This window comes from Ursus maritimus, unplaced genomic scaffold, assembly GCF_017311325.1.
Source record: "Ursus maritimus isolate PB19 unplaced genomic scaffold, ASM1731132v1 scaffold_10, whole genome shotgun sequence".
NCBI lineage: Eukaryota > Metazoa > Chordata > Mammalia > Carnivora > Ursidae > Ursus > Ursus maritimus.
In genome coordinates this window covers 1,582,683-1,595,467 of record NW_024423344.1, presented here as the reverse complement: position 1 = coordinate 1,595,467, position 12,785 = coordinate 1,582,683, and the positions used below count along the sequence as shown (strand labels likewise).

The following is a 12,785-nucleotide window of genomic DNA, read 5'->3' as shown; positions in this document are numbered from 1 at the left end:
CCAGGCGCCCCCATGTGTTTCTTTTTTTTCCTGCTTTTTTTCTTAAATTTGTAGTTTCATACTGTTGTTATCAGGAAAGATGCTTGATATGATTTCAGTCTTCAATTTATTGAGACTTATTTTGTGGCCTAACATGTAATCTATCCAGGTGAGTGTTCCTTGTGCACTTGAAAAGAATGTATTCTGCTGGTTTGAGGTGGAATATATACACATACATACATACATACACATACATACATACCTGTTTAGTCCATCCAGTCTAATGTGTCAATTCAAAGCCACAGTTTTCTTGTTGATGTGCACTCTAGATGATTTATCCATTGATGCAAGTGAGGTGTTAATGTCCCCTCTATTACTATCAATTTCTCCTCAATGTCTGTTAACATTTGCTTTATGTATTTCGGTGCTCCTGTGTTTGGTACATGGATATATACAATTGTATATCCTTTCTTGCTCTCTTCCCTTGTGAGTTTTTTTTTAACAATTTTATTATTTTAACCTTAAAATGCCATCTTTAAGATGATTATGAGTAATTATATGTAAAAACATTACTTACAAGACCATATTGAACAGAATATAGTCATCAGAAAAATACCAGTGGCATGATATTAGATAGAATATTATGAAACTGATTAAAGCACATTAATATTTACCAAGAGTAATTATTCTGATGATGCCATTTTTAAACTTCAGAAAATAGATATAAATAAGTTTTTTCTTTCTCTACAATGATATATTATTTTTATTCGGTTAGAAATAATTTCATTTCTTTTATTATTATTAAAATGTATTATTTGTTTCAGGGGTACAGGTCTGTGATTCTTCAGTCATACACAGTGCCTACCACATGTACCCTCCCCAAAGTCCATCACCCAGCCATGCCATCCCTCCCACCCTCCTCCACTCCAGCAACCATCAGTTGGTTTCCTGAGATTAAGAGTCTCTTATGGTTTGTCTCTCTCTCTGCTTTCGCCTTGTTTCATTTTTTTCCTCACTTCCCCTGTGATCCTCTGCCTTGTTTCTTAAATTCTTCATATCTGTGAGATCACTTGATAATTATCTTTCTCTGATTGACTTATTTCACTTAGCATAATACCCTCTAGTTCCATCCACGTCATTGCAAATGACAAGATTTCGGTTTTTTGATGGCTGAGTAATATTCCACTGTATGTATATACTACTTCTTTATCCATTCACCTGTCAGTGGACATCTAGGCTCTTTCCATAGTTTGGCTATTGTGGACATTGCTGCTATAACCATTGGGGTGCAGGTGCCCCTTCAGATCACTACATTTGTATCTTCGGGGTAAATAACTGAAGATTAGTTAACCATAGAGTTGAGAGTCTATTTCTGAGTTCTCTTTTCGGTTCCATCGATTTGTGTGTCTGTTTTTGTGCCAGTACCATACTGTCTTGATGATTACAGCTTTGTAATAGAGCTTGAAGCCTGGAATTGTGATCCCACCAGCTTTGGTTCTCTTTTTCAACATTCCTCTGGCTATTCGGGGTCTTTTCTGGTTCCATACAAATTTTAGGATGATTTGTTACAAGCTCTGTGAAAAAAGTTGATGGAATTTTGGTAGGAATTGCATTGAATGTATAGATTGCTCTAGGTAGCATAGACATTTTCACAATATTTGTTCTTCCAATCCATGAACATGAACGTTTTTCCATTTCTTTGTGTCTTCCTCAGTTTCTTTCATGAGTATTCTATAGTTTTCCAGTACAGATCTTTGCCTCTTTGGTTAGATCTATTCCTGAGTATCTTACAGTTTTTGGTGCAATTGTAAATGGGATTGACTCCTTAATTTCCTTTTCCTCTGTCTCATTGTTGGTGTCTAGACATGCAACTAATTTCTGTGCATTGATTTTAAATCCTGCAACTTTACTGAATTCCTGTATGAATTCTAGCAATTTTGGGGTGTAGTCTTTTGGATTTTCGACATAAAGTATCATATCATCTGCAAAGAGTGAGAGTTGGACTACTTCCTTGCTGATTTGGATACCTTTTATTTTTTTTGTTGTCTGATTGCTGAGGCTAGAACTTCCAGTACTATGTTGAACAGCAGTGATGATAGTGGACATCCCTGCCATGTTTCTGACTTTGGGGGAAAAGCTGTCAGTTTTTTCCCATTGAGAATGATACTCACTGTGGGCTTTTCATAGATGGCCTTTGTGATATTGAGGTATGTACCCTCTATTTCTACACTGTGAAGAGTTTTCATCAAGAAAGGATGCTGTACCTTGTTAAATGCTTTTCTGCATCTATCGAGAGAGGATCACATGGTTCTTGTCCTTCCTTTCATTTACGTAGTGTATCACAGTGATTGATTTGTAGATGAGGAGCCACCTTGCAGCCCAGGTATAACTCCCACTTGGCGGTGGTGAATAATCCTTTTAATGTACTGTTGGATCCTATTGGCTAGTATTTTGGTGAGAATTTTTGCATCCATGTTCAGCAGCGATATTGGTCTGTAATTCTCCTTTTTGGTGGGGTCTTTGTCTGGTTTGGGGATCAAAGTAATGCTGGCCTCATAAAATGAGTTTGGATGTTTTCCTTCCATTTCTATTTTTTGCAAACAGTTTCAGAAGAATAGGTATTAATTCTTCTTTAAATGTGTGGTAGAATTCCGCTGGAAAGCCATCTGCCCCGGGGTTCATGTTTGTTGGGAGATTTTTGATTACTGCTTCAATTTCCTTGCTGGTTCTGGGTCTGTTCAGGTTTTCTATTTCTCCCCGGTTCAGTTTTGCCTAATTTGTTGGTATATAGTTGCTCATAATACACTCTTACAATTGTTTGTATTTCTTCAGCGTTGCTTATGCTCTCTCTTCCTTCTTTCATGGTTTTATTGACTTGGGTCCTTCTTTCATTTTGATAAGTCTGGCCAGAGGTTTATCAATCTTATTATTTCTTTCAAAGAACTAGCTCCTAGTTTCATTGATCTGTTTTACTGCTCTTTTGGTTTCTATTTCATTGATTTCTGCTTTAATCTTTGTTATTTCTCTTCTCTTGCTGGGTTTACGTTTTATTTGCTGTTCTTTCTCCAGCTCCTTTAAGTGTAGGGTTAAGTTGTATATTTGAGAACTTTCTTGTTTCTTGAAAAAGGCTTGTATTGCTGTATGCTTCCCTCTTACGGCCGCATTGTTGCATCCCAAAGGTTTTGAAAAGTTGTGTTTTCATTTTCATTTGTTTCCATGAATTTTTTAAATTCTTCTTTAATTTCCTGGTTGACCCATTCATTCTTTAGTAGGATGCTCTTTATACTACATGTATATGAGTTCTTTCTAAATTTTCTGTTGTGATTGAGTTCCAGCTTCAAAGCATTGTGGTCTGAAAATATGCAGGGAATGATCCCAGTCTTTTTGTATTGGTTGAGACCTGATTTGTGACTTAGGATGTGATCTATTCTGAAGAATGTTCCGTGTGCACTTGAGAAGAATGTGTATTCTGTTGCTTTAGGGTGGAATGTTCTGAATACATCTGTGAAGTCCATCTGGTCCAGTGTGTCATTTAGAGCCCTTATTTCCTTGTTGATCTTTTGCTTAGATGATCTGTCCATTTTCGTGAGCGGGGTGTTAAAGCCCCCTATTATTATTGTATTATTCTCAATGCGTTTCTTTGATTTCGTTATTAATTGGCTTATATAATTGGCTGCTCTCATATTAGGGGCATAAATATTTACAATTGTTAGATCTTCTTGTTGGATAGACCCTTTAAGTACGATAGAGTGTCCTTCCTCATCTCTTACTCCAGTTTTTGGTTTAAAATCTAATTCGTCTGATATGAGGAGTGCCACTCCAGCTTTCCTTTGATGTTCATTAGCATGATAAATGGTTTTCCACCCCCTCACTTTAAATCTGGAGGTGTCCTTGGGTCTAAAATGAGTCTCTTGGAGACAGCATATCGATGGGTTTTGCTTTTTTATCCAATCTGATACCCTGTGTCTTTTGATTGGGGCATTTAGTCCATTTACATTCGGGGTAACTATTGAATGATATGAATGTAGTGCCATTGTATTGCCTGTAAGGTGACTGTTACTGTATATTGTCTCTGTTCCTTTCTGGTCCATGTTAGTTTTGGGCTCTCCCTTTGCTTAGAGGACCCATTTCAATATTTTTTGTAGGGCTGGTTTGGTGATTGCAAATTCTTTTAGTTTGTTTGTCCTGGAAGCTTTTTATCTCTCCTTCTATTTTGAATGACAGCCTAGCTGGATAAAGTATTCTCGGCTGCATTTTTTTTTTTCATGACTATATCTTCTCAGTCCTTTCTGGCCTGCCAGGTCTCTGTGGATAGGTCTGCTGCCAATCTAATGTTTCTGCCGTTGTAGATTACAGACTTCTTGTCCCAAGCTTCTTTCAGAATTTTCTCTTTGTCTCTGACATTTGTAAGTTTTACTAGTAGACGTCGGCGTGTTGACCTATTTTATTGATGTTGAGGGGAGTTCTCTGAGCCTCCTGGATTTTGATGCCTGTTTCCTTCCCCAAATTAGGGAAGTTCTCCGCTATAATTTACTCCAGTATACCTTCTGCTCCTCTCTCTCTTTCTTCTTCTGGGAAACCAATTATTCTAATATTGTTTTGCTCTGTGGTATCACTTACCTCTTGAATTCTCCCCTCGTGATCCAGGAGCTGTTTCTCTCTCTCTTTCTCAGCTTTTTATTCTCCATCATTTGGTCTTCTGTGTCACTAATTCTCTCTTCTGCCTCATTTAGTCTTGCAGTTAGAGCCTCCATTTTTGATTGCACCTTAATAATAGCCTCTTTTGATTTTGACTTGATTCAATTTTATTTCTCCAGAAAAGGATTCTCTAGTGTCTTCTATCCTTTTTTCAACCCAGCTAGTATCTTTATAATCATTATTCTGAACTCTAGTTCCAACATCTTACTAATGTCCATATTGATTAGGTCCCTGGCAGTCAGTATTGCCTCTTGTTCTCTTTTTTGAGGTTTTTCCATTTTGTTATTTTGTCAAGACAAGAATAGATGAACGAGAGAACAAAATACTAAAATGGGACCAATGACCCCAGAGAAGTACATACTAAACAAATCAGAGGAGACCTGAAAAAAAAAAAAAGAATATGATCAGTCTCGTGAATAGAACAGAGCCATACACTAGATTTTGGGTGTAGTTTGGTCTGGTAGAAGAAACTACATCCCAGAATTTTAAAGAAAGAAAGAATGTATATACAAAAAATATGCTTAAATACAATGAAGAGATAGAATATGACTGTAAAAATGATTTTTTAAATGAATTATAAGGGGATAAGTTGGTTGTAAAAGGAAATAATAATTTTTAAAAAAATAAAAAATTTAAAGTTGAAAGACTAAAGAATCATGGGGAAAAAGCCATGAATTCTGTGTGCTATATTCCCTTAGTACTGGAGTTTGCAGTTCTCATTGATGGGTAAACTTAGTCTTGGCTGGGTGTTCTTGCTGATCTTCTGGGGTAGGGGCTGTTGCATTGATTCCCCAGGCAGAATTGCACTGCCCTTTCTAGGGGCCAGGCTAAGTATTCTACTCCGGGTTGCTCTCTGTACGTTTTGTACCCTGAAGGCTTAATGCATAGCTTTAGAGGATGAGAATGAAAATGGCTGCTTCCCAGTCTCTGGCCCTGGAGGAGCCGAAAGGCTCAGGGCCGCACTCCTCATTGCACCCTCAAAGCAGTCAGTCCTTTCTGTCTCCCTGGTCTCTGTCCGCACTCTGTGCTAACCTGCAGGGCCTGTGACCAAATGTTTCTATCTCTGGCGCACAGCCCTGTTTGGAGTCTCCAAACCCAGCAGATTCTTGTAGTGCACTCCCGTACCGCTCGTCCCAGGGGAGGAAAGGGAGGGATTCTCCCCAGTTCTGTTGCTTGTTGGACTCCAGCTCCAAGAGCAGTGGCCCGACTGTGCTGCCGATCACGGTTTATGGCGACTCCGTGCTGAGAGCCCACCCCTCGGCTCTCTCTTTGCAGCCGGCTTCCCCGCTCTTATACCTGGGAGCTCTGCTGCACTCAGGCACCCCCAGGCTTCCTGAGGGTCCTGATACCACACTGTCCCAGCAGGGGTTCCACCCCCTGCTTAACCACTGGAGCCATGTCCCTCACCAAAGCAGACTTCTAAAAGTTCTGATTTTGTATTCCTTTGCTCTGTCACTTGGCGGTAGCCCGCTTAAGGAGGCTCCCTCACCGCCTCCCCCGCCCCCCCCCCCTCGCCGCAGTCTGTCTTCCCATATATCACCTAACATTCACTTCTCCACATGTCCTGCCTTGTAGAAAGTGGTCGCTTTTTCTGTTCATAGAGTTGCTGCTATTCTTTTCTTCATTCTCCAGTTGAGTTCATAGGTGTTCAGAGGTTTGATAGCTATCTAGCTGAATTCCTGGGACCAGACTAAATTTAGGTCTCCTACTCCTCTGCCATCTTGGACTCCCAGGACCTCTTCCCTTGTGGTTTGATGGATTTCTTTAATGTTATGTTTGGATTCCTTTCCCCTTTTTGTGTGTGTATGACAGGTTTTTGATTTGTGGTTACCACTGGGTTCATACATAACATTTTACATGTATAGCGGTCTCTGTTAAGTTGATGGTTGCTTTATTTCGAACGCATTCTGAAAGCACTACATTTTTACTACCCTCTCCACATTTTATATATATGATTTCATATTTTATTTACATCCTTTTGTTTTGTGTATTCCTAAACTAATTTTTGTAGATATAATAGATTTTACTACTTTTGTGTTTTAATCTCCATACTGGCTTTATAAGTGATTAATCTACTACCTTTACAATATATTTGTTTTTACCTGTGAAATATTTTCTTTTCATAATTGTCTGTGATTTGTGGCCTTTTCTTTCCAGTTAAAGAATTCCCTTTAACATTTCTTGTGGGGTGCCTGGATGGCTTAGTTGGTTAAGCATCTGACTCTTGGTTTCTGCTCAGGTCGTGATCTCAGGGTCCTAGGATCAATTTCCGCGTCAGGCTCCATGCTCAGCCAAGAGTCTGCTTCCCCTCTCTCTTTCTCTCCCTCTGCCCCCGCATGTGTACACACACTCTCTAAAATAAGTAAGTAAATCTTTAAAAGGAAGAATTCCTGGGGTGCTTGGATGGCTCAGACAGTTAAGCATCTATCTTTGGCTCAGGTCATGATTTCAGGATCCTGGGATCGAGCCCCAACATGGGCCTCCCTGCTCAGCAGGGAGTCTGCTTCTCCCTCTCCCTCTGCTCCTCCTCTCTGCTCATGTGCTTGCTCTCTCTCTCTCTCTGTCTTGCTCTCTTTCTCTCAGATAAACAAATAAATCTTTTAAAAAAAAATTCCGTTTAACATTCTTGTAAGGCTGGGTTAGTGGTGATGAACTCCATTAACTTTTGTTTCTCTGGGAAACTATTTCTCCTATTCTGAATGATAATCTTGCTGGGTAAAGTATTCTTGGTTATAGGTTTCTTCTTTATCACTTTGAATATATCATACCACTTTCTTTTGGTCTACAAAGTTTCTGCTGGAAAATGAGCTAATAACCTTAGGTTTCCCTTGTTTATAACTATTTTCTCTTGCTTCTTTAAAAATTCTGCATTTAGGGGTGCCTGGGTGGCTCAGTCGTTAAGTGTCTGCCTTTGGCTCAGGGCGTGATCCCGGTATTATAGGATCGAGCCCCACATCAGGATCAGGTTCCCCCGCTGGGAGCCTGCTTCTTCCTCTCCCACTACCCCTGCTTGTATTCCCTCTCTCACTGGCTGTGTCTCTCTCTGTCAAATAAATAAATAAATAAATAAATAAATAAATAAATAAATAAATAAATAAATAATTCTGCATTTATCATTACTTTTTGCTATTTTCATTATTATGTGTCTTGGCATGGACCTTCTTGGGTTCATCTTGTTAGGGGCTCTCTGTGCTTCCTAAACCTGTTTCGTTCCTAGAGTAGGGATGTTTTCAGCTAGTATTTATTGAAATAACTTTCCTTCTGGCATCCTTACACTGCAGATGTTATTATGCTTAATGATGTTGCAGAGTTCCCTTAACCTGTTTTCACTTTTTATTCTTTTTTCTTTTTGCTGTTTAGCTTGAATGATTGCCAATACTCTTCCAGATTTCTGATCTGTTCTTCTTCTTCCTCTAATCTGCTGTTCATTCCCTCTATTTCAGTTACTGAATTCTTCAGCTCTGGTTGGTTCTTTTTTGTATTTTCTGTCTTTTTGTTGAAGTTCTGAGTTCATCCACTCTTAATACTTAAGTCTAATGACTATCTTTATGATCATTACTTTAAATTCTTCATCAGGCATATTGCTTATCTCCATTTCATATAGCTTTTTTGTAATTTTGTCCTGTTCTTTCATTTGGGCCATATTCCTCTGTCTCATTTTGTCTAATTTTCTGTGTTTGTTTCTCCATTTTAAGAAGGTCAGCTATATCTCCTGGTCTTAAAAATGATGGCCTTATGTAGAAAAAGTCCTATGGAGCCCTATAACACAATCTGTCTTAGTCACCAGAACCATATGCTCCAGGGGTGTCTCTTGTGTGGGCTGCGTGCACCCTCCTGTTGTAACTCAGCCATGATTGCCTTCAGTCCAGCCACCTATAGTGACCTACTTTGTTTGCTTTTGATGCACGGCATGGTTTGTGATTCCAAAAACTGGGAGGAAAAGCCAATAAATAGTGATACAGACATGTTACTTTGAGATTTGGACATAAACACCAAATGAATCGGCTAATAGTGTTGAAAATGATTGACTTCTGGGAAAGGAGACATGGGTATAGATGATAGGGGAGTGCTATTTGTTTTGATTAACCAGGTATAACTGGTTATTGCTTTATATTAAATGTATATTCAATTTGATTGAATAAAACCTTTACAATATGTTAAAGTTACTGAAGTTCAGAGAAAGTGTCTTACCCAAAGTCACATAGCTAGATTTGACCTCACATCTAAAACTTTAGTTTGCTCTATTGCATCTGACATGAATATTTAATTATACATGTGCCTTATCTCCCTTAATAAGCTGTAGGTTCCCTGAGGCCAGGATCTATATCTGATTCAGTTTAGTAATCTTCAGAATAAGTAGCCTTATAAGGTGACCTAACCATCTAACATGACACTTCTTTTTTTTTTTTTTTTTTTTTTTTTTTTTTATTTGACAGAGATAGAGACAGCCAGCGAGAGAGGGAACACAAGCAGGGGGAGTGGGAGAGGAAGAAGCAGGCTCATAGTGGAGGAGCCTGATGGGCTCGATTCCATAATGCCGGGATCATGCCCTGAGCCGAAGGCAGACACTTAACCGCTGTGCCACCCAGGCGCCCCTAACATGACACTTCTGAGAGTAAAATGAGATTCTGGGGATGCCTGGGTGGCTCAGTCGTTAAGCATCTGCCTTTGGCTCAGGTCGTGATCCCAGCGTTCTGGGACTGAGCCCCGTATCGGGCTCCCTGCTTGACAGGAAGCCTGCTTCTCCCTCTCCCACTCCCTCTGCTTGTGTTCCCTCTCTCGCTGCCTCTGTCTCTGTCAAATAAATAAATAAGATCTTTTAAAAAATAAGTAAAAATGAGATTCTGTCAATAAATATAGTGCTCTTCATCTTGGTACCTTTCTTTGCAGTGTTTTTTGTTTGTTTGTTTTTTTACCTCCTTTTTTTTTTTAGACTTTAGTTAATCGGTGCCTACCTCACCTGCTTTTTACTTAGCTTCAGTTTTCACCGAGGTCATCAGTAAAAATGTTGGTTGTGAGAGGAGGTAGTACTGCACTAGAGTATTTTTGAATTTCATTTTCAGAGTCTCATGAATGTCCCCGGAAAGATGCCTGAAGACACAGATAGGGAAAGATATAACCAGTTTAATCTTGGAACATAGAATAGCAGAAAACCCATAAGTCTTTGGTTCAGCCACTTTTGTCTTCCTATTATCAGTTCTTGGTATTAGATCATATCAGTAATTGTCAGATGATCACAGGCATCCTGTTCATGCCAATAATAATAGCTAACATGAATTTACTGTGGTGCCAGATACAGTTTTACATGTATTTTTGCATTTAATCATCTAAAGAGTCTCCCTAGTTAGGTGCAGTTGATATCTTCATTTTATTGCCAAAGAAATTGAAGCTTCAGTGGTCAGGTAACTTGCTCAAGGTCATACAGTTGGGTCATGGCCATCCATTGAGAATTATGACTATAGCAAGTTGAATACCTATTCATTACCAGGAAACTCAGGAAGGAGAAACAAGAGCAAGCTTGGGTTTGGTTATATTAAAAATAACACTAACTGTGGTCATTGGCCTTCTCTTGGCTTTTTTATATGCTGTTTCAATACAGATGCATCCAATCCCATAGTTTTAATTAATAAAATTTGATAATTTCCAAAATATTTCTGTACATGGTCTTTCCTTTTTTTTTGTTTTTTAAATTTTTTTCTTTTCTGTGTAGCTATTTCTTTTTTCAATTTTAGACTAATATATCCATCTGTAATCTCCATTTGAATGTTCCACAAATACTTCAGATTCCTTGTCTAAAACCAAAACTCCAAACCTGTTTTCACTCTGTTTCCTTTATCAATAAATGATCCCATCATTCAGTCAGATGCCCAGGCAGAAACTTAGCGTCATTCTTTACTCCTCCTTCCTCTTCCTTAGCCTCCAGAGCCACTCAGTTACCAATAATCCAGATATTTCTCAACTCTAAATCATATCTCTACTTCTACAATCCTAGATATATAACCACCATCATTTCTTGTCAGAATTAAACTACCGCAGCTTCTGTCTCTGTACACTTAGTCTTCCTTACAGTTAGAAATCCATAATACAATCGGAGCAATCTTTCTAAGTATGAATTTGATTATGTTGCTCCTGCTTTTTTTACTTAAGTGCTGCCAATGTTGCTTTCAGGATTAAATCAAAACAAAGCTTTTAGTTGGTTTGGTTTTGTTTTTAAAATTTATTTTAGAGGGGGGAGGGGCAGAGGGAGAGGTAGAATTCAAGCCAACACTGCACTGAGAACGGAGCCTGATGTGGGGCTTGATCTCACAATCTGAGATCATGACCTGAGCCAAGGGCAGACGCTTAACTGACTGAGCCACCCAGACACCCCTCTTTTTAACAATTCTAAGATAAAATTGCAATCTATTTCTCCCCAGATGATGGAAACAAAATCAAAAAATTTGTCAGCATCAGAAAACAGAAAAAGGAATGCTGTTAGAGAAGAAAGTGAAAGAAAATTATATGGACCACTGAATATTCTTTTAGAAAAAAAAGAGGGAATACCAGAAAAAAAGAAAAAGACTTCAGAGCTACAGGTTTTGGCAGAATATAGCACAGATACATCACTGATCAAACAGGATGTGAATTCATCTTCTTCTGTGTTAACCATAGCTGATAAATTTCAAGAGCCACTGGAAGAGAAAAAATCAGAAGACTGCATTATATCAGTTGTACTTTCTACAGACCCAGGTACATGGCCCCGAATTTTGAATACTAAACAACGGGACATTCTTGTTGAAAATGATCCACCTCAAGTAAGAAATTTTAACTTTCCAAAAGACAATACAGGAAGGAAATTTTCAGAAACTTACTACACACGAATTCTTCCAAATGGTGATAAAACCACTAGATCCTGGTTACTTTATTCGACTTCAAAAGATTCTGTGTTTTGTTTATATTGCAAACTCTTTGGGGAAGGAAAAAATCAACTGAAGAATGAGAATGGGTGTAAAGATTGGCAGCATTTATCACATATTCTTAGCAAACATGAGGAAAGTGAAATGCATATCAACAATAGTGTTAAGTATTCAAAATTAAAATCTGATTTGAAAAAAAATAAAACTGTGGAAGCTGCAGAACATGGATTACATGAGAATGAGAAAAATGATGGTGTGCTGTTGTTGTACACATAATATACTTGATGTGGTTCTTGACATAACAGGGTCTAAAATTTATTCAGAAAAGATCTGTACCCTAATGGTCAGTACCATTTTTGTTGGGAGGCTCCTAGAACTTCAACAGTTCGCAATAAGTATAATAGCAAATAAATAGTAAAAAATGTTTCTGTTCCAAATTCTAAAGCTAATTGGATTCAGTAGTTAATGCAGATTTCAATAAAGGCAATTGTTATTTTTCATTCTGTCAATTCACACCTTTTAAAATTGGCATTTGAGGGCTAACATTTAATGTGTTTGGTTAATTGTTTTGATTACTTTGAAAGAAGGAGAAAAAGGCTTCAATTTATCAATACTAGTTTGAACGGGATACTATATGACTGTTCTCATCATTATTAAAGTAAAAACATTTCAGAAACAGTTTGAAAGTAGAATGGAATCTGAAACTGCAGCTTTTGCTATTAAACCAAATACCTGTGATTTATTTCTTTTGGGTAAAACATTTTTTATTATTTGAGCAAAACAGCATTATTTGTTATATTAAGGTGATTAATTTGCATTTTATTGGTCTTAATTTATAAATGTTTTCACTTTTATTGCTGTGTGAGAACTGTAAGAATAAAGAGTGTATACCTATTTTTATGTTCGTACAAATCTAAGAAATATTAAAAATATATGAAGTCAATCTTTAGGTATTGTGGCAATTTTTTTTTCCTCTGAAGGAGACTACATGCTTCAATATGAGAAGTACACTGATGAAAATTAAGAATCTTTTTTCAAATGATCACTATTACCATCTCTATATTTAGTTATTCTCCCTTTGTATCTGATTTCAGATACTACCTTTATCATATATTAAATTCTTACATACACTTGGGTTTTGTCTCAAAGCTATGGAACAAAATGACATATGAGCAATGACTAGAGCAGAACAAAGTGCATTCTGTTTGGTGG

General features: G+C 37.8%; 1 protein-coding gene across 5 annotated transcripts in view; it reads left to right on the top strand.

The window, feature by feature from the left end:
• Positions 1-12,516, top strand: part of ZMYM5 (zinc finger MYM-type containing 5) — a 44,552-nt gene extending 32,036 nt beyond the window's left edge. For all 5 annotated transcript variants that reach the window (XM_040621181.1, XM_040621156.1, XM_040621179.1 and 2 more), the window contains exon 8: positions 11,094-12,516. In XM_040621181.1, the coding sequence (XP_040477115.1) occupies positions 11,094-11,849 (756 nt within the window). In that variant the 3' untranslated portion in view covers positions 11,850-12,516. The remainder of the gene's footprint in view (positions 1-11,093) is intronic.
• Positions 12,517-12,785: the final 269 nt, after the last annotated feature.